The sequence below is a fragment of the Cryptotermes secundus genome, unplaced genomic scaffold (assembly GCF_002891405.2).
Source record: "Cryptotermes secundus unplaced genomic scaffold, Csec_1.0 scaffold741, whole genome shotgun sequence".
Lineage (NCBI taxonomy): Eukaryota > Metazoa > Arthropoda > Insecta > Blattodea > Kalotermitidae > Cryptotermes > Cryptotermes secundus.
The window spans coordinates 502927-526009 of NW_019724599.1; the positions used below are offsets into that span (position 1 = coordinate 502927).

At 39.2% G+C, this 23083-nt stretch overlaps 1 protein-coding gene across 5 annotated transcripts in view; it reads right to left on the reverse strand.

The window, feature by feature from the left end:
- LOC111862417 overlaps window positions 1-23083 on the reverse strand; it is an 85313-nt gene that overhangs the window by 37590 nt on the left and 24640 nt on the right. For all 5 annotated transcript variants that reach the window (XR_002842428.2, XM_023847787.2, XM_023847786.2 and 2 more), the window contains 7 exons: window positions 21028-21173; window positions 19192-19326; window positions 16724-16855; window positions 10471-10677; window positions 7676-7916; window positions 5515-5649; window positions 2584-2790 (listed from right to left, as the gene is read on the reverse strand). Coding sequence is in view for 4 of the 5 variants with exons in the window: in XM_023847787.2 (XP_023703555.1) it covers window positions 2584-2790; window positions 5515-5649; window positions 7676-7916; window positions 10471-10677; window positions 16724-16855; window positions 19192-19326; window positions 21028-21173 (1203 nt within the window). In the remaining variant the exon portion in view is untranslated. The remainder of the gene's footprint in view (window positions 1-2583; window positions 2791-5514; window positions 5650-7675; window positions 7917-10470; window positions 10678-16723; window positions 16856-19191; window positions 19327-21027; window positions 21174-23083) is intronic.

Here is a 23083-nt window from a genome sequence, read left to right on the forward strand (position 1 = left end):
GTCGCATTCTGTATGAGGTTCTTGCAGCTGTCAAAAAGGCAGCCTTTTAGCAGTGACTTCAATCTTGGGAACAGCCAGAAATCACAAGGAACCATGTCAGGAGAGTAGGGAGCCTGGTGAACCTGCAGAATGCCGTGCTTGGCCAGGAAACCCTGGATAAAGTGCGATGAATGAGCTGGGGCATTGTCATGATGCAGCTGCCAGTTGCGTTGAGTCCCACAGCTCCGGTCTCTTGCGCCAAACTGCATCACGAAGATGGCGGAGAACTTCTTGGTAGTACTCCTTATTGACAGTCTGGCCTAGTGGTGCGTACTCATGATGCACAACACCCCGGTAATCAAAGAAAACAGTCAGTATCACCTTCACATTGCTCTGAACCAGTCGTGCTCTTTTGGCCCTCGGGAATGTTGGATGCTTCCATTGTGATGCCTGGACCTTGGTTTCTGGGTCATATCCGTACATCCATGACTCATCACCAGTGATCACAGTCTTCAGGAACTCAGGATACCTGTTGGCGCACTCCAGCATGTCCTGCGCGACCTCAAGGCGGAGTTGTTGCTGCTCTTGCGAAAGCAGCTTGGGCACAAATTTTGACGCCACTCTTCGCGTGACCAAATCCTCAGTTAAAATTGTGTTTGCGGAACCTCTGCTGATCCCAACCGCATCAGCAACTTCACGGATGGCCAAACGATGGTCCTCCGTGATTAGTGTCTGGATTTTTTCAATGACATCAGCATTTCGGCTCGTTGACGGTCTCCTGGAACGCTGCTCACTGTCCGCCAACATACGGCCATGTTTAAAGCGGTTGAACCAGTCTTTAATTTTGGTGACCCCCATTGCACCATCCCCGAAAGCCTGCTGAATTTTGCAAATTGTTTCCGCTTGGGTATCCCCAAGTTTCTGATAAAACTTAATGCAGTATCACTGCTCCAAGCATTCTGTCATCTTGAGCGAAACGAGAATGCAACAAACATGTGTTACACCACTTCGCTATCTGGCAGCCACAGACATATCCGGCAGTGTTGCGGGTCAGCAAAAAATCATGCATGCGCATGAAAGTCCCTTCTACCACTACTCTCAGTTTCCCCACCTCTTTGGCCATTACTTACAGTGGAAAAAATTAAAGTCGGATACTTTTTGGACATACAGTAAATACAAAAACATACGTACAGTGCAAATGAAGTTTCCATATAAGGAAACCGAAGAAAACTCAGTGGTTACATGTGAGGCTATTCAAAAGTTCATCCACATATAGTATATACCAACACTGTCGACTTATGCTTTTTATACAACCTTCAAATGGACCAGTCATTTTTTAGACAATAAGTATTCATCAACAGAGTAGAATGAGTGTGTGTTTAAGTATCATTTTAGTGTTATTCTAAATCACACATTTTCATTCATAAGACTTTTGGGATCAGATGGCAGATTACTGAAAATTCTGATCCCAGCATAATATATGCCGAGTTCAGTTGTAGCGAGTGAATCGTGAACGTGAAGAATACCAGAACGTGTGATTGGAGGCGATAGTGTGAGAAGGTGACACTGGTACAGTTCCCATATTGTACTGTGAATAAGTGAAGACCATTGAAGATAGAGTGAACAGATTATTGTGTAGGGTGTATAAATTGTGTAAACTCACAACTGTGTTATGAGTATTTGTAGTTACGACTTGTAGGTTGTTAAATAAACCAATTAACAATATGAACGGCGTCTTCAGTGGCAAAACACGTTACAATAAGTTAAGCACCTCTGTGCTTTTGAATTTAAGCTAAGAATGGAGATGCCGTAGCATGGGTGACAGCAGGAACACTACTTACATCTGATGCATGACAACAACCCTCTCAGCAATAAGTTGTGTAAGCCTCTTCTTGCCTTGAGAGTTTAGGTGCAGGCCATGCATAATGTAATCTTCCCTCACAATGGATGATGTGTCAGTTAACACCAGTGTGAGACATATTATGCCTCATCAAGACCATAATCAAGCCATAGATTTATTCTCCCTACCCTCCTATTCATCCACGGCCTCTCAAAGTTGACAAATTTTACAGATGAGTGGAATACATGGAACAATAATGATAATACTGATTGAATCAAGATTATTTCTTGTAACTGAGCATCTGCACCACTCACAACATTTTCTCTTTAATTCATGACATATATTTTGGCTTCTGCCTCAAGCACTGAAGATGGCTGACAAACCAAACATGACTGCCATTTAGTTACTATAGGATTCTGACGATGGTGTATAACACACTGATATGTTGGGATTTTGGACTTTATCCATCGTCCTGGTTTTTAAGATAACAAATAAAAACACGACGTTTCGGAAANTTTACCTGCATGGATATATGGAAAATAAAGGGAATAAAAGAATGAAAAAAAATTGGTGCAATAAGAGTACACAGTCAATTCCTAGAAATAATCTTTGGGACAATTGTGGTTAGGTTGGTGGACAATAATGTAGTAAAATGCACCCCTTCTTAAGGCACAGATGTAACAGTGATGTGTTGATGAAGGGAGGTATGGGGACAGAGGGCCAGACTGAACTCCCACTTTCCTTGAGCATATTACAGAAGTCACCTGTTGTCTGTGTGGGCACCATTTGACACTGCTTGTTCTCAGCATACTGCAGAAGCTCACTTAGCATTCTAGAGTCATCCGTGTGTTCCACCAACACAGCAGGTTGCAAAGTCTGCTGCCACTGCAACCACTTGCCAAGGTCAAATTTCCGGGAGTCACCATGCTTGCAGGCAACAAAGTCCTTGTTGAAAGCCTCGCAAAGCTCGCCTAAATTTTAACATAAACAGTAATTTACAACAGTTGAAATCAGAAAAAAAGAACAAAGGTTATAGTTAGAAATTATCTGATTTATGAAGTTGCTACTTTAAACAACTTCCTGGTTATAATGGTTGATATAATTACAGAACTGGCGAAAAACTATACAATTCTTATAAATATGAAGGTGTGAAATTCAGTAAAATGTATCACAGTACTGATCCACACATTTTAGTGGTTACAAATTTTGTGATGCTACTGGCCTAAAAAGATGCAATTCACATTGGAACTTGTAGCTTACTGTTTAAATGACAATAAAACACTACTGTGCTGACAGTATGATCTCTTCTTACTTACTCTACATAATAATCTTCTTTCATATATCTCTAAGTTACTTTCCTACACCAAGAATTTTACAGGAACCCTTCCTTCCTGAAGAGGATGCCGCATCATAGGTGGTTAGGCACTAGCACCGGCACCTTGGAGGATCAGGTTCAATTCCAGTTATTTCAAGTGAGATTCATGATGAACTGGAACTGGAGAGAGTTTTTCTCAAAGTTTCTTTAGTTCTCCCCTTCTAATCATCATTCCATCATTGCTTCATGCTCTTTTATTACTGCCCCCTATAGGTGCAATAACCTTAACCAGAGAGCAAAGATGGGGCTTCATCTATGACCTAAAACTTTGTCGGTTACAGGGTATGGAAGTTAGTTTTTCTTTCCTAACTGCATTCAGAAGGTATGGTTAACACATTAAAGCTATAATGTAAAAAGTTGGGTTATTAGCATATTTCAAAATTAACCCAGAGTCAACTAGGAAGCTAGAAATATTTGGTATGCACCTAAGTGAAGTCTTGGATGTCACTGATAAAGTAAAAGCTAAATGAAGCCTGTCCTTCTAGAATAAGTGCACAGTGACATAATGCAAGGCAAAATTACATTTGGGAAGAAGAGTAAAGATGAGGATGGGAGGCTGATGCAATGTAACAAGGGCGCTACAGTAAACCCACACCTTACAGTCCATATCTCAGTTTGTGGGCCATACCAGATCCACAGAGCAATCTGCTGAGGGCAGTCAGTCCACATAAACGTGGACTGTACCTGAAATGGTGGAGGCTACACCAGCATCCAAGCTTCTATTTCAGTATTTTTATCAGCAGATGCATCAGAAAATAAATCTACATACTGTAAAGTTCTTACAAAATGTCATCAGCAATAACTTAGCTACCTGAACCCATGTTTCATACTGTAGCCAAGAAATAGAGGATACAGAATGGAATGAATTCATTGCTTTGTAGTCTTACAGTATCTAGGGACATGGATTGGTAAAGGCTTGTGTCTGGCAATTAGCACAGCAACAAGAACTTGACTGTAAGCAGCATGAGATACAATAACACTCCATTATTCCTGTCAGTGTGTTAACAACGGACTGTGTGATGTTTCAAGGGAACTGAGCAGACTGAATGGCAGAATTGTTATGCATAGATAGGTACGTAAGGGTATAAGGTTATAAGTGGCCTATATTTATGGTTGGCCAGTCACGGTAGCCGAGCGGTCTAAGGCATGCACTCTCTTTGCTCGCTCGGAAACCAAGATTGCGGGTTCGAATCCCACTCAGGGCATGGATGTTTGTGTGCGTTTTTCTGTTTGTCTACAGGTAGAGGCCTTGTGACGAGCTGATCACTCACCCAAGGAGTCCTACCGTATGTGTAAGATCTATTAAACCAAAGTGAAACGGACAGTTTCATGGAGGTAGGCCTGGGCCCAAATTGGGGCTGTAGCGCCACAGGAAGAAAAAAATATTTATGGTTAGGAGGCCTAAACATCTGACTTCAAGCTGCTAATAATTTTTGGCCAGTACATCAGCCACAAAAATGTATATATGTGACCCATATAAAACACAGATTTAAATTATGCCTGCTAACATGATATATATACGTTGTGTTAGGCAGTAATGCCTTATTAAACAAGTTTCACTATAACTCGATTAGAATCAGAAAAGACTGCTAAGCTATGATGAAAGGAGGAAAATGTGACATATAAGAGTCTGCTTAGGCGTCGTGCATGATGTATAAATATATCATATATTATGTATGGGAGATGAATACTCAGAGATGCATTTAAAGTTTAATATACAGCTTACGAAATCCAAGATTTTCATAGTAGTGAGCATCCAAATGGTGGTCTTCTGGGTTATTACACCGTTCAGTCTTTTAGGGGGATCTAAACTTTGGAGAAGCACTTAGACCTGGAAGATGGGGGCTTCACGATTTTCCAAATTATTGGTAACCAGATTGCATAGCATCACAAGCAAGACTACAGTCTAAATACAAAGACTGTTTCATACAAAATAAAGGATTAAGTGGGTTACAGAAGGATAAAGGCTTAGTACTTTTTTGCTGGTTACTTCATGATGCTGTCAGTAACTAAACTATACAGCATTGGTAGGGTGACAGACAAATAATGAATTTGAAAGGATTTGGAAGGGAGAATCCTGTCCTAACTGAGGTGTTATCTTGGCATTTGTCTGGAGGACTGGGGAAAACCATGGCAAACTTCACATAGGAAAGCCGATATCCCAGCCCCGATCTGAACAAAAAATCTCCTGAGTACAATTCTAGCCATTATGTTTACTGGATAAGTAGTGAAATAGCAATATGCAAAAGAATGGGGGAGGTGTAAGAAGAACAAGAACGAGTGAGGGGAGGGAATATTAATTATGGCTTCATATACTCACGTCCTTCTTTTCCATGTAGTTCCTCTACGTCTCGAAATCTATCAAATGCAGGGACTGTTACTGATTTCCCATCCCAGAATTTGACCAGCTCATCCTCTGTGCAGTATGGTGAACTTCCTTCATTTACTCTTAGCCCTGTTCCAAGTAAAGAGAGAAAATGATTATGGATCATTTTAGGAAGTATCTGGCAAGGCACAAATATGAAACTCAAAGGCTGAGAAAGAAACATGTTTACACTAAGAAATTCATAAAATGAAATCCCACTTAATCCTCTCCTGTTTTCAGCACCCAAAAGTACCTTAACTCTCCAGGATTTCTGATCCCAGTCAAAGCAACTCACACTGCCCACGGTCTTTTTGATATTTCCTACTAACAGTGATTTTGGATGCCTCCTTTGACATTCTCTCACATAGACGACTATACTTTGTGCAGCACAGCATCTCTGCTCTCAGATCTTTATTAAAATTATCACCCTTATTGTACTGACCACTTCCTGGGAAGAAAAGGCATTACCCATAACCATGAAGACCTAAGCTATATGTGAGATATGATAAGGTGAAGCCTATTCACAAGAGACAAACCCATCTTCTCACTGTAGAAGATGTTACATATGGACAATGACTGCAAGGGTTCAGTCCCACCCCCCCTCTCAAAAAAAAACCCTCTGGTCATGATCCTCAAGGGACTTGGTGCCAAGATGACCTGATTAGTCATAAACGAACAGCTGTAAAATCTCTCTCGGAGGCCCGGGTTTGATCTTGGGGTAACTGTGACTTTCTTATGTCATATGTTACAGGTGGCAATGATGCCATCCTCGGTGAGGTTCGCCGAACCACGGCTTTGTCTTTGATGGGGATGCATCACGGAACAGGGATGTGTTGGGACACATCCTCGTGGTCCCGCCAGGCAATGACACTCTCGGGTTCTGGATCAGTATGACCTACCGAGGCTGGCAGTTGAGTTCCCATAAAGGGCAATGGCATTATGAACAGAGCTTCCCACGCAGTGGCATAATGACTCTTGGGTGTCACTACAGTGTATCTGGGACGAATGAGGGAGAGCACTCCTATGGAGGTAGCTTCAGCTATTTGAGTTGTCTCCCTTGAGTACCGATAAGGTGCCGCAAGCCTCAGGGCTCAACATTCTAAAACGGTTTGACTAACCCATGTGGAGGGGTGGGAATGGGGGAGCTTATAAGCAACCCCCAGGGGCGACTTTCTTGTTTAGGTTGCCCTGGTCGCAACCTCATGAATAACTGGTGTTGCACTCCCATTTATTATCTGGGATACACCTCTTCCTCCAAACAGGCACTCTTTGTCTTGGAGGCTTGTGAGAGCTGCATTCACTACAGGACCAAACCACCAAAGTCAAGGTGTGAGGCATCGTGCTGAGGACTGCATGGCACTGGGGTGGTAATTAGCCAGTGTCTTTTTAACGATCTCCTTGAGGCAGCAGGCAGCACCCCGTTGTATTTACGCCTTCCACCCATATGGGGCACTGCAGGTGGTGACCTTTTAAATCCCCATGAGTCGTGGGACTGGAATTAATAAAGGAACCAAATCAAAAACCGGTCGTAAAGACCTTAAACTGAAGAGGGACTCCCCTCCAAGGGGATCCCTAGGAGAAATGCTTCAGCAGGGGGCTGGAAGCTCTGGTTTGCACTAGTGTGAAAATAGTGTTACAACTCACCATGTGAAACAAAAGTGAATGAATATTAAACAACATATAAGCCTCAAAAAAGCCTCAGTAGCCCTGGTTAAGCCGTCCCCGGATAATCGACAGTTGACTGTACTTCAGTTTCCCCTAGCAATTCTCATTCCACCAACTGCTTCACATTCATTAATCATTCTATCATCAATGCTATACAGTCTCCATATTGAGAACGTGGTTAAATACCCAATTTAGAAAAACATTAACTCATGCATTACAGCAGTGCATGGCTACGTAAAAGGAACAGGAAGCTGCAAAAGTTAAGATGGTGGCAGGCATGCAGTGTTCTCACCATGATCACGAATAAGTTGCATACCAGTGCCAACCTTGACATAAATAACCAAAGCACCCAATTTTTTATCACATTTTAGGGGCTAAAAGTGCACTGGATAATCAAGAAAATATTGTGTATGAAAGGAAACAGTAAATGGTGGCTTTGTGAACTGCTCACCCATTACTTTAGTGCCACTTGGATTCACCAGCAGTTTTCGAATATCCTGATTCCTCTGTTTGACTTTTTTCACCTGTGTCTCTTCAGTGGTACAGACTGTCATGAACATACGGTGACACTGAGGTTCAATTCCTGGTGGGATCATTCTTGGGTTATTTTCATACATGTGTACTGCAATATGATTCCCTTCAAGAAGTTTCTTGGTCATTGTTTGGTTCTGGTACATGCTTGCCTTAAATTTCTGTAAATAAAAAGAAATTAAAAGATTGTGATATATAGATATCCAACAAATAAATAACAGGCAAATAACATTTGCTATAAATGGTAAGAACGAAAGTGTAACTATCTATATTCCAGCTCAGACGAACTTACAATGGCCTGAAATGAGCATTTTGGTGAGTCACTCAGTGCTATCAGCACATTTATCTCTTGTTCAGTCAATCCCATTTGGCTAGCCATTCTCTGTGATTTTTTATGTCATTTTTCTTTTCTCCTCTGAAATTACATCACTATTGCATGTTTCCTATCTACCCATCTGATCCCCTCCCTTGTTCTAGAACAGGAACCTGTCTGCTCATGGAGGACACATTCTGTCTCCAACATCCAATGAACAAACACACTAAATTCAGTTTCAGTCATGCTATCGGTGCTCTGTTATGCTATGCAGAGTTCAAAATTAATGTAACGTTTTTGGAGTAGATACTTCCATGGTAACGCAATAACAGTAGGCCACTGCGTAGGAACTGCAGAATGAACGAAGCAGCGTTTCCCCGGAGACAGACAACAGAAGGTTCACTGCGTAGCAATGGCCATGGATATGTAAGAAGGTAATGCATTCGCCAAGACAGTCTTGGGATAGCCACCGCTGAAGACAGTTGGGATCCATCCATGGTCAGAGACAGTTGGAAGATAGCTGCCGCAGAATGCAGTTGAATTGATCCTATTTGTATTTGAGTATGCAAGAATAAATGTGTTCACTAAATTCGAGATTTACGTGAATTTATACTTGTAGTGTGACATACCCAACACATGACAACTGGTGTCTGTTTGGGCTGCTGAGGAAAAGTCTTCATTACACACTGTTGCTGGGCAATGAGTAATGTACGTGCTGTTACAGTAAGTGATGAGGTATCTGATTTGTGTTCTGTATTTATTTGGCAAGTACAACGTTATTGTTCATAAATGGAAATTAAGGAGATTGGTTTGAGAGCAAGCTGAACCTGGTTCATATTCTTTGCAAGTAATGTAATTCAAGTACATTCTGTGTATGCTATTATGCAAGGAGAAACCAGTTAAACACATGAAGCAGCATTAAATCATGTGTGTTCACAGTTTTGCTATGGGCCTGTTTGTAGAAGCTACAGTGAAACCCTTAGCAGAATCTCATTCTTGAGCTGCCTTATGTTAACAGATTTTTTAATCCGCTTAGTGGGGGGTGGAGTCCAACTGGGTCCATTCGGCACAGCAGCCACTGATTGCCCTATTGTAGCCTGCACCGGGTGATTATGATGATGGAGAATTTGGTGGAATGAAGACTGGCAGAGGAAACCGAAGTATTTGGAGAAAACCCGCCCCAGTGCCACTTTGTCCACCACAAATCCTACTTGACCAGACCCCAGGATTGAGCTCGGGCTGCCAAAGTGGGAAACCAGTGACTAACCGCTTGAGCTATGGCGTGGCCATGTTAACTGATTTGTTCAGTGACAGTTACACATTACTTATAAAGAATGTGAATTTGCTTTCTTATGTTACATTTTGCATTCACTAATGACATACTCTTCAAGTGTGTGAAATTCTTGCTAAATTCCTTTGTTACTGTATATTTCTTTTCTTTGATACATGAGGTAAATTTGATTTCCTCATTAATTAGATTAAAGTGGAAATGATTTCACCTCAAATAAACTAGGTATGTGCTTATATTTAGACATCTCATAGATCCTGGGACTGTGAAACATGCAACTGAATCAGAGATGATAAAGTGGGCCATATGTTGTACTTATATTGTGACATGAGCAAGGGGAGCTGGGAGTGTATGCAAGCACATCTCTTTCTGGATACTTCCCAACCACCCAGCCTGTGCTGCCAACCATATGTTTCCACAATTACACTATTATGACGCATCCATAAATTAAGCCTTACACTTCATTTTAAGTGTAGAATTAATAAAGGGTTAAACAAAAGGGGAAGCACAATAGATCAGTGATGGTTGCGGTGCAAGGGCCGGATTATTATGGCCTACCCTTACATATTCATTCATAGTATATATATATATATATNTTTATAACGACACTGTTTTTAGGTCCCTTTGATGACGTTATAACCAAGTTCTACTGTATATTGTGACATGAGCAAGGGGAGCTGGGAGTGTATGCAAGCACATCTCTTTCTGGATACTTCCCAACCACCCAGCCTGTGCTGCCAACCAGATGTTTCCACAACAATTACACTATTATGACGCATCCATAAATTAAGCCTTACACTTCATTTTAAGTGTAGAATTAATGAAGGGTTAAACAAAAGGGGAAGCACAATAGATCAGTGATGGCTGTGGTTCAACGGCCGGATTATTATGGCCTACCCTTACATATTCATTGATTATATATATATATATATATATATTTCAAAAATGGAACAAATGAACAATTTCTACTGCCCATACTTGAGAAAGGCTGAATGAACTGAGAATATCTACTTTCCATATTTCAGAAAGGTGGAACAATTGGAGTAGTTACTGCCCATATGCAGAAAGATGGAAGAAACTGATGATGTTTACTGCCCATATTCACAACACGTACATCATGCTCCTTGCCTTCAGTAACGAGCATCACAATGCGACCTTCACGCTGGCGACCAGTGCGACCCATCCTCTGCACTAACCGAACAGGAGACTTGTGAGCATCGAAGCACACAATGAGATCAACTTCACCGATGTCCAGACCTTCTTCCCCTACACAAGTAGAGATGAGGGTGTTATAGCCCCCTGCCTTGAATTTGCGCATTACCTACAACATACATAATGAACCATAACAGACCTTGTCAGAACAATAATGCATAGATAGTACCAGATATGCCAAACATTTCCTTGCTCTCTCATTCTCAGGTAAAAATGAACACATAGTAACTGGCCAATGGAACCCTTCTTAACTCTTTGAATGGCGCGAAGGGTATTTAAATCCCACCCCTGTCCTGGCAGGCCCTTNAATGGTATTTTATGCATTACAGAACTGATAAGACTAAATTTTTTAAAGTATTTCATGAATAACAAGGCAGCTGAGAGATTTAAAGTTCTCATTCCAGTTGAGCCGTGCTGAAGCAACAGCTCCCTTCTGTGACGTCATGGCTTTTAGCCATACCTTCCACACTACCCCTTATCATTGTCCTAGAGCTTACCTCCTCCTCTTCCTCTGTACCATGTGGTTTTTCCCCTCCCTTCCTAACCCTGTGTGTCTCAGAAGGAAGTATGTTTTGGAAGCAGTGGAGTAGTCTGATAGTGGATCCACTCGGGCTAGGACATTGGTGGACCAGCGGGAGGAATGTCTAAATTTCTGTTCGGCGGGGTTTTCTAAATCTAGTTTTGGTGTAACCGGGAGCTGGCCGCAGACGTCGGGGTTACTGTCATCGCCAGCCATCAGGAGTAAATGTATGGTGGCGATATGCGGAGTTGTTTAGTTAGTATATATATTTTCTTTGGGGCCACCTGTGGCGGACCAAGCAGTAGTGAAGTCGTGGTGTGGTGTAACGACTTCCATACATAATGTACATGGGCCAGTGGAACTGGGCATGTCGGCTCAGTTTGATGCCGCGAAGTGCAGATAAGTATAGGGCTGAATTCAGCCGTGTTGGGTGGGTTGTTGGCAACATTGTATGCTCACAGTGCTCTATTTTTTTGTATATTCTTGTAGTGTGTTATATTGTGTTTTGTTTTCATTTAATCTTGTTATTGTTATATGGTCGATCATTATAACATCTGATAGGCCCTCCGCTGCGAGCTTGGATTCCCTGCGACGACCTTAGGGAGCACTGTGAACACGATGCAAGAGCCTGTGATGATGAACAGCTCTCAACTTCACGATGGTTGTAGGTGGTAAGGTGAAGGAGGGAGTAGCAGCAGTTCACAGTAAATGTCTTCTGGCATGACATGCCATGGACTGGATGCATTATTTTGACATTTTCAGTATCACAGACTACTTAACATCAAATGGTAGGATGACAGATGAATTAGAAAAGATCTGAAAGGAAATAGTCGAGGCTTAACTGAGATGCTATCCAGTCATTAAACCTGGGGAGCTGAGAGAAACCACAAAAAACTTTAATCATGATAGCCAGCATGCCATCAGAGAAAAGCCAGTGCCTCATGAATATAAATTTAGAGCAGTACTGCTATATAAATCTGTTTGGGTGAAATGCTGTGGAGTTTTGTAGATAGGTTTCTAACCTGGAACTGAAGGAAGGAATGTCCTTCAAGATGTTAGTACCTAAAAACAAGTAGCAAACTACATAGAACCACATCCTGACAAGACTGTAATATTAACATATGTTCTTAAAACATTCAATCGTTCTATTCAGTTTACAGTAACCTCTAAATGAGTGCCTCACTATGCCATGGTCTACAATTTATATTTATTCCCAGAGTTGCAATCAACAGGATGGATCTCTTAGTATTATTATGCAGTGTCCACAGTAAACACAAGAAAATAAATCTTTTCTGTTACATGTCCATTTCGAGAGATGTTTTATGGCTCCAAAGACTATGATACAACATCACAATTTAAGCCTCAAAACAGTAAACCAACAGAAATTCCCATATCTTTACTTTTGCATTTCGTCTCCCTTTTCACTTCTCATGCAGCACAGGTATAGCAATATATTTTGAAGGTTTGACTGGCAAATGATTTCGGAAACTTATTTTCAGCTTAATAACTTGTTTCTTAAAAAAAGGGGGGGGGGAATGTGGGCAAGGTAACCTCTGAGTATTTTCAATCAAGTTCTGCATTTTTGGTATTTTTTACGATCTGACAAAAGGCCTTTGATTGTGTCAGTCATGATCTGTTGATTCAAAAGTTGAAGATGTATAGAGTCAAAGGGCCTATTTGGAAATGGTTGGAGATTTATTTAAAAAATAGAATGCAAAGAGTTGTGCTGCATACTTGTAATTGGACTACTACAATCTCTGAATGGAAATCCGTAAGGTTTGGTGTTCCCCAGGTATCTGTCCTGGGACCAATGTTGTTTAATGTTTATATTAATGATTTCCCAGGTACTCTTAAGGATACAGCACGTACTATTCTGTACGCGGATGACAGAACAATTTTAATTACCTCAAATGACCTAAACTCTTTGAATATTAAATTAAATAGAGTTATGACTAGGGTTTCAAGTGGGTTTCGAAATAATAATCTGTTACTTAATTCGAGTAAAACTCACCTGATTAAATTTGTCACTCCTAAGTATCCAGAGTATACATTATAGGTAACATATAACAATTTTAGACTTAAAGATGTTGATACTGTTATTTTTTTAGGTATGTATTTAGATTGTCAACTTAATTGGAAAAAACAATCTGAAAAATTATTAAAGAAACTGAATACAGCGTGTTTTATGCTCAGGAAGTTACAATCCCTTGTCAGTGAACAAGCTCTTCGAACGGTCTATTTTTCTTATTATCAGTCTCAGCTTGAATATAGTATTATATTCTGGGATTCTTCTCCAGTTATGAAAAGTTTACTTGTTGCCCAAAAAAAGAGCGATTAGGATTTTGCTGAGATTGAGTTCTAGAAATTTGTGTAGAGGTTTTAAGAGGTTGGATATTTTGACAGTTCCTAGCCTATGTATCTATTCTATATTGATGTTTGTTGTTAGAAATGGCATTTGTTTTCAAACCAACGATAATATCCATAATATAAACACTAGAGAGTTTGGAAAGCTACATGTGCCATCAGTGAGATTATCTTCAATCCAGAGAGGTGTGTTATATTCATCCATTATGGTTTATAATACTCTTCCTCAAAATATACAAAGGATGAGTGATAATGTGAAGATTTTTAAATGCACACTGAAAAGTTTCCTCACAACAAATGCTTTTTATTCAATAGATGAATATATTTCTGCTAAGCATGTATAACATTTAATAACTACATTCCTTGTAATTTTGTTTATGAATGACAATGTAAATTATGATTATTTGGTGCTTTTGGTTGTGTATGCTTCCCTATCGTGTGTATTGTGTTTCTGTTGCGTCTTGTTCTCGCGACTGCGTGCGTTATGCTGTTGGGTCTGCTGGGTATTTATTTTAACGAGTTCAATATCCGGTCCAATTCGGACAACGGATCAGTGTGTATGTGTGTATGTATGTATGTATGTATGTAGAAGTCTGTGAGTTGTTTTGGCACTGGCTGCAAATCACTCATTCATGGAGATGAGCCCTTCTTGGGAAGTCACCTATTGTGCAGCTACTCAAGAATTTCCCAGCATTTTATGGAACTCAAAGGTTCATTATTGTGTTCACAAGAGCCTTCCACTGGTCCCTGTCCTGAGCCAGATCAATCCAATCCATCCCATCCCGTCCTATCTATCTAAGATCCAGTTTAATATTGTCCACCCACCTATGCCTTGTTCTTCCCTGTGGTCTCTTTCCTTCTTGCTTTCCCTCCAGTACCCTACATGCATTTCTCTTCTCCCCAATTCATGATACATGCCCTGTCCATCTCATCCTCCTTTACTTGATAATTCTAATTATACTTGGAGAAGAATACAAGTTCCGAAGATACTCATTATGCAGTTTTCTCCAACCTCCTATCACTTCATCCCTCTTCAGTCCAAATAGTCTCCTTAACACCCAGTTCTCATACACCCTCAGTCTATGTTCCTCCTTAATGTCAGAGACAAAGTTTCATGCCCATACAGAGCCACAGGCAAAATTATAATTGTGTATAGTCTAATGTTTACATTTTCAGACAGTAGACGAGAAGACAAAAGGTTCTGGACTGAGCAGTTGCAAGCATTCTTCTTCTTCTTCTATGGCGCAACAGCCTGATGTCGGGCCTTGGCCTCCCTTATCAAGCCCCTCCATTCCNCTTATATAATTTGTATAACTCTTTATTATATCTTATTCTCCATATCCCATTCTCTTTTATTGGTCCATAAATTTGTCTTAGGATTTTCCTCTCGAAAGAACTGATGACCGATTCCTCTTTCTTGTTTAGCGTCCAACCCTCATATCCATAATTAATCCATAGTAAAGCACCGGTCTTATCATTGTTTTATATATTTTTGTTTTATTCGCTCGGTGTATATCCTTTGATCTAAAAACTGATAGTAACGAGAAATATGCATTATTCGCTAGTTTTATTCTTCTTGTTATTTCATGATTTTCCTCTCCATCTTTATGGAATTTCGAGCCTAAATATATGAAGTCTTCAACTATTTCTATTCACTATATTCAATATGGCGTGAAGTTATTTGTCGCGTTACATACCCAACACGTGACATTATATTTGCTCTCGGCCTGTAGACTGTAAGCTGATCTTGGTATTACTGTCCTACCCAAAACATCCAAATTAATTATTTTACATACTTCTTTGGAGACAATGTCCTAAATCTCCTAACATCATTATATTGTGGCATATAGACATGTTTCTAGGCAACGATCGTGAAATTAGAAACTATACAGTAGCTGTTGTTAAGTAATGGATCTGCAAAAATGGCTGTTGCTAGCAATGGCTGAATAGTGATCACATGGGAACCCCAACAGACACAAATGTAACAATGGAATTGCAACAGAGGAATGGTGTTTTCTGTGTGGGCCATGCCAAGATATTATAAGCAGGACAAATCAGTGAGGAGTCAGTGGGTGAGTCAGTTGGTGAGTTAGTGAGAGAACTGCTGGGGCTCAGTTCTGAACTGCTGTTGTGAGAAGCTGGTAATTGAGTCCAGGGACAATTTGGGAACCCACTGAAAATAGGGAACATTTGCCATTGGAAGCCACTACCAAGCAGGTTTTGATGCACTGGCAAAGTGATGGGACTAGCGTATCAATGTCAGTGGAGAATATGTCAAGAAATACACATTTTTTACAGGTTCAAACATCACACATTTTACATTTCGTATCCATTTGTGACCTTTTTACTGACTTTCCCTTGTAAGTGCCAGAAATAGTAACATTTCAGATTCAGTGACATTGGGTACAGGAGAAGGTCCACTGTCAAGGAAGTCCAAGTACTGCTGGTAACATCGATTGGTTTCCTGCACAAATAGAATGGTAACAGCTGCAAAATTCAACATGAAAACACTATATGGAGTCAAGTATTCATTAATGTGGGCTGTTATATTCTGTTTCCTGCCAGTCATGTCACCAGTGAACAGATGAATGTTACTGCTTGTCCAATCTGTCATTTGTTCCAACTTTGATATCCCTTGAGGAGCAGGTGGGGCTGGTATCACCTCATCATAAGAATCTCGGTTGTCAAGGATGCCACCAGATAACTGGTCTGTTGCAAGATTTCACTTGTATACACCTCAGTGGTGTAGAACTGAAGCTTGTTCTGTCATGTCAGTCGCTTCTGGGTTGCTGTCAAGTAATAGGTTGATCTTGTCTTTGACCAAGCGCTGTCTTTTGAAACTCCTTCATGCATAACACCAAAGAAGAGATAGGAAACTCGAACTGCATGTTGGAGAGTTTGTGATATAATGAGTTGGTCATTTACTTCCTATTATAGCAAAACTAACACAGAATCACAAATGAAGGTTACCACACAGTATGCCCTTCCTTCTGTTCTTAGAATAGTGGAACCACTGTATATAAGGGCTGAGGTTATCTTTTGGTAGTTCTCTTGTGTCAGAGTAGTGGGTGCCCATAACAAACACACACACCATATGTATATAAAATCACTTTACAGTGCTCTCCTAACTTTAGCTGTATGGCTGTTCTGTATGTCCTAGAACAAACGGCTGTGAAATAATATACAGTATTTTAGCAACTCATCTCTTCCAGCATCTCAAAGAGACCTGCATGATATTCAAAATAATTTGTGAAAGACCTTGCTTCCTTACCTTAAGCTGCTGTTTTTGAGTGAAGCCTTTAGATTGTTTTCCAGCTGATGACTGACCCACAAAAGTCATTGGTTTAACTAAAGGATGGTGCCTTCTCAGGATCTGGTAAACTTCAATAACAATGTCGCGATACTGAAAAATTAAAGAATCCAAAACTAATGTATTCAACATTATCTGACAATATAAAAATATATTTTGAAATTAACCCTTTTAATGTCAAAAATTAAAAATACTGTATCGCAGTATCATATTGTGTAAGATAATTTTATTACTTGGCTTTGTCAATACAGTTATTTGTAGATATACTGTATGCTATAAAATTATTACATGTTTCGGCCTTTCGGCCATCATATGGTATTAACACAATTTATATTCTCCTTCAGCTTATCGAGGGGCATGTATTGTCTGAAAGACAAATGAACTTTCCCAGGAGTCAAGGACTCATCTGTCACAGGTAATTGTCGTGAAAGATAAGATTTTGGAACTTGTTATTTAGGTGATGAATGACTGGATAAACTTTAAAAAGCTTGGGATGTCCTTAAGATTCATTTTGCTTACTGTTGTCAGAAACAGGCATAAATTTGGTTATTATCCCCCATCTTTCCAGAGGTAAAGTCTCAAAAATAATGGAGTGAGTAGCAGCTGGTTCTTTGAGTAGTAAGATGTAAGCATATGCTTTTGTAAAATGCCCATCAACATGATGCAAGCCAAAGCCACATACATTTCATCCACTGTAACATCTTCCAACCCCCTAATCCCAGTGTGAAATGTGGAGGGGTTGATACTTTTCAAAATTTCTTGCTGATCATATTTGCCATATTCATCTACAATCAGTTACACAAAAAGCTATACCAAAAATGTTTTCAAATGCACTCATGAAATCCAATTTAGCAATGTCAAACTAAGGACCATACACATCACAAATTCTTTCTTGTGAAGCTGGAAATTAGCCTATATTTTGCCACACAAATTTATTTGAGATCTGTCCCAATGCTAAGTTTATGTTTTCTTCTTGTTCATAACTACCATCATTGCTCTCACTGTCACTAATCACATAGGTTCCTGAAGTCACCAGTTGTGTATAATCACTCAAAAACATTACCATCATCCATACCAAATTCACCAGTATTTTCTTAATCTAAAACTTTATTCAAAACTTGTATTTTTCAGACCCCATGAGCTCATGACTCGTTGATAGGCCAACCATAATTGCAAGGTCACATTTTTACATTCAGGCTGATCTGCTCAGCTGCAGATTACCAATACATGAACATAAGTTCATTTCACAACATGTCAGCACAGACTGCATTACACTCAAGTTATTGTTCCTTTTTACAAAGTGAAGGAATGAGGCTTACAGCTATATATTACACAACAGATAATTACATGCCAGATATAACACACTGAACAGTGCTAACGGGTAAAGAAACAACCAGAAAGTATAAGGAAAGTGTGTCATATGCAAAACTCTATTCTTACGGCACAGCGTAAATAAATATGTTTAAATATGAATAAAACACACGAGTGTATTGGACTTAAATTTGAGGAAGAAACTAGTGAAATGATACATTTGGAGCATTGCTCTGTATGGGGCTGAAGCATGGACACTTAGGGCAGTAGATCAGAAACACCTGGAAAGCTTCGCAATGTGGTGTTGGAGAAAGATGGAGAAGATCAGTTGGACCGATTATGTGAGAAATGAAGAAGTGTTAATTAGAGTCAGTGAGCAGAGGAATATCCTACACAAAATAAGAAAACAGAAGGCTAATTGGATTGGTCATGTTTTATGAAGAAACTGCCTTCTAAAAGAAGTTACTGAAAGAAAGATAGAGGGGTGGATAGAAGTGACAAGAAGACGAGGAAGAAGACATAAGAAGATGCTGGATGACCTTGGGGACAGAAGAGGATACTGTCATTTGAAGGAGAAAGCTCTAGATCGCATTAAGTGGAGGAATTGTTTTGGAAGAGACTGTGGACCTGTCGTCTGACAGATTACTGATGAGTGTAAACTAGTTTCTCTAGTCTTCTCGGTTTAAATATTTTAGACATGTAAGAACACTATTATGAAATAACAAATGGCATATAAAAGGTTAAAAAGTAATTAGAGTCTTTTAAATGAGATGGTTGTTTCACGATAAGCAGATAATAAATGAAAAGAAATGTGACCACTGTGTGCTGACTTATTTACACCTCAAAAAAAACTGAGCTGGTAAGATGTTTATGTCTAGTATGTTGTTCTCCCTGTCTAAATAGAGTATTAATACCTCTAAAATGTTCATCAAATAAATAATATGAATATTCCTTACACTAAGTAATTCATCTGAATTTATAAAGTTTTATTTGAAACTATTTTTGATATGTACTTCTAAAAAAAAAGAAATAGAGCACTCGTGTCCATATGAAGCCTTTTCAGTCTATCAATTGATCTTCACTTCACCTGCAAATTAAGAAACATTATATGAACTAACCTGACAGAATATCATGGCTCGGGTGACAATATTCTTCACCTGGAAACTTCTGAAGTGACCCACCACAATGTCTTGTACCTTCTCCACCTTTGGATGTGAGTATACACATGCCATTGATTCTAGTCCACTGGGTGGCTGAGAGCACAATTCATAAAACAAAAAGAACTATTAGTGTCAGTTTTCTGAAACTACTATAACAAAACCCCGTGAAAAAAATGACTTCCATGACCTATCTATTATAAATTCACATACTTTCAGCCTACTTTTGCTTTCAGATAAATGTAAACACACTTATGGCATCAACGTGCACATGTGACTGAGCACACATGTTTATCCATAAAATGACAAGAATGTGTGTTCTGACTTTCTGAGATCAATTGTAGTGGAACAATTGGTCTTTTAGGGACAAATACTTTTCTCATCTAGATTCTTGAATTATTTCCAAATGCTCATCTTAATTCTAGAATTCTTCCTGAATTTCCATCTCAGACTTAAGGCTTCAGTCTCACACATGCTTATCTTGAACCAAATGACAATTTTCAAGAAACTCTGCATGGGCACCACACCACTGAAGACTACTCTATCTTCAAACTTTTCTAATTCCCAGTGTTCAATAATACTGATATGGTAGGCACGCAAACTTCTGAAGTGGGAGAGATAACACCACCATTAATGTAGGGGCTTGACACTTTTCTTGGAGAGTTGCTGGTCTCAGGATTAAGATTCTGAACCTTCATTCAGAAGGTTCTGAATTCAATCCATTGTCAGATCTGTGTTCAGATTTTCTGCCTCACAGACTGAAACCATTAAGTAGTTACTATAGGATTCTGACAATGGTGTATAACACACTGATATATTGGGTTTCTGGACTTTATCCATCGTCCTGGTTTTTAAGATAACAAATAAAAACACGTCCAGTGATTGAGGATAGCGCTTTCTAACGGACCCAACAGAATAGGTGTTTCCCTTTTCCTTCACCTGAGGACGGAAACAGATCCAGTTTCCGAAACGTCGTGTTTTTATTTGTTATCTTAAAAACCAGGACGATGGATAAAGTCCAGAAACCCAATATATCAGTGTAACCATTAACTTTATAAAAGAAAAAACTTAAGCGTATGTGACGAATAACAAAGACCCCTGGCAGTCCTGAGTCCACATTATGTATGCTTCATATTCATTCTGCTGACCATCATCCTCATGCTGAGTTCTGTCTTCTGGGATGGAACACTGTGTAGTGCAATGAAAGTCATCTGACTTACAAAGACAAACTAGCTCCATCCAGTGTGACTATTGAAGTTTCTACTACTTGAAAACTTAACACCCTTACATGTTTCGGTCCCTACAGACCATCATCAGAGGTACATCGATACTTTCTGGAAACTACTATCACAATGGGAGTTTTGAGTGTTAAAATACATATACATACAATGTTTGTAATGCACAATATATACAAAATCCAACTTTTCCACAACTACAGTAGCTTTCTTGTTATATTAAAGCTTTTACAACTTTGTTATTTAAGTTAAAATTTATAAACCAAGTAGGTTTATTAAATGTATATTAAAGTTTTTAAAACTTTGTTATTTAAGTTAAAATTTATAAACCAAGTAGGTTTCTAAATAACAAAGTTTTAAAATTTATAAATTAATAAAGTTAAAATTTATAAATTGAGTAGGTTTATTAAAGGTATTAACCTACATGGTTACAAAAACATTATTGTATGACTTTTGAATTTGGAAATGTTTACTAATTAAAACAGATTGTATACTATCTGAATCACCAGGTGGACAAACTTACACTAGCAATCATTATTGATTTCTAAGTACTACAGCTTACAACTGCCATGGATTGATCAGGCTCAGGTTCTGCTTGGTTGTCTGGACCAACCTTCTCCCTCAGTTCATCCAGCAACTTCTCCAATTCACCATCATTCTTTAGATATGTATGAACCACTGCCTTACCTCGATTTTCATGTAACACTCCTGAAAATGGAACCAAATGCTCATAAAATATCCTTTACTCTAAATTGGATGCTACTCATTACTACTAGAAAAACTTAACTGATATCATATACCACACTGTGATGAAATCAAGGCAAACAGCCATGCACAGATAATTTCTAATTAAAAATAGACTAGGTTTTGGTTGGAACTTAGGATCAGCATCAGTTAAATTTGTTGCTCAAGCCACGACACAGAAAATCCAGGACCAAATATAAGTAAGGGGTTTTCTCTGTGCCATGTCATTAATGATGACAGTGTGATCACTGTACTCCTATATAATCCAGATTCAGATGAATATGAAATTAAATAAATCCTTAATATTGAACACACTGCAAGCAACAGCAGTGAAAGGGTTATACACTTTCCAAGTCACTGACAGGACACAAAGGAACTGTAAGCAACCAGACAAGTACATAATTTAGAATTACACTGAATACACAAGTTTGGAGCAGTAGAAAATGGAGATCTGTAGCTGAATTTTCCAATCTTACAGGACTAAACCAAAACCTTTGAACACAGTTCTCCTGCTGACATTTTCCAGTTGTCTTCTGATAGTGAAATTCTCCTCTTATTAAAAAAGAGACAAACAGATATGGGAAACAATGAATAAAGAAAAATAGTAAGAATATATGAAACATCTCAGGGCCATTGGAACAAAGTGTGCAAGAAATAAAAATATTTCAAGAACACATTAGCTTCTTCAATTCTGAAGACAGAATCTAGTGTGAATAAAAAATAAGGTGTATGTATACAGGGTATATGGACAGGGGGGTTCAGAAGTCCACCATTTTTAATCATCTCTGGTCAGTAAAAACAAACAAAAAATGGGGCTGTAATGGCTGAAACATTTCAAGAGAAACTGAAAAAAAAAGGTGAAAAGCTTCATATGCAAAGAGACCATCCATTCACAATAATATGGCAAGATGCTAATGATGTGTGTACACACTAAGCACAGCACATGAAGCCAAGGTTGATGCACCTACATCAAGAGTTGCCTGAGAGAAAATAAAACTACTCTCAGTAACGTTTTGCAGAAAATACATGATCCGTGTCAGCAAACCCTTACAGTTATAGAGTGTCTGTTAAATGGTGGAAAAAATGTCCTTTCATCCATTCAATCCTGACACAGTAAATGTTCACATTTCACAATGAATGAGAAGAAAACAGAAATTCAGTCTTCATCAAGTTCTGGAAAAAAAAGTTGTGGAAGGGATACTGAGGATGTGGGCATGCAAATCATGAAGCAGACACATGAAAGTTCAAAGGAAAGACTTGTAGGCAGAGACCATTTTGCATTTAGGATACCAGCAAAGGGATCAAAACATTTGGGAATTACCCAGTGTATGTACATGTAAGGTTTACACAGACAGAGGAAAGCATAAGACCAGAAAAATGATAACAAATTCACTAATACTGCACATGCAACCCAGGACTCTGCCTCAAAGAATGTTTTCATATTCAGAATAATAACGTGAATTTCTGGGACTAATTTTCTGTGATGAACAGAGCAAATTTTTTTTCACTAACTCAAAGAATGTAAAATAATCATTATTGTATGCATATATCAGATGTTATTTTAATAGTGAACTGTGGAGTTATGGTAGGGATGTCAAGGTTTGAGGCAACAATAATTATTGTGCAACTAAATGTACCATAATGTTTTCCTTAGACACTGGTAAGAATTTTATCATATTGTGACGTATTTGCTCTATGTAGGAACTGTTGAGCCACAGAGGCCTTGGGGCACGCACGCAACGTGAGAGTTGCAGACTGTATCAGTGTGTTGCTAGGCGACAACTCTGTGAATGCTTGGATTGCGCAACAGGACGTGAGAGTGATGTCACATACCCCACTCATCCTGTAACTACGCAATGCTCGGTAAACACCCC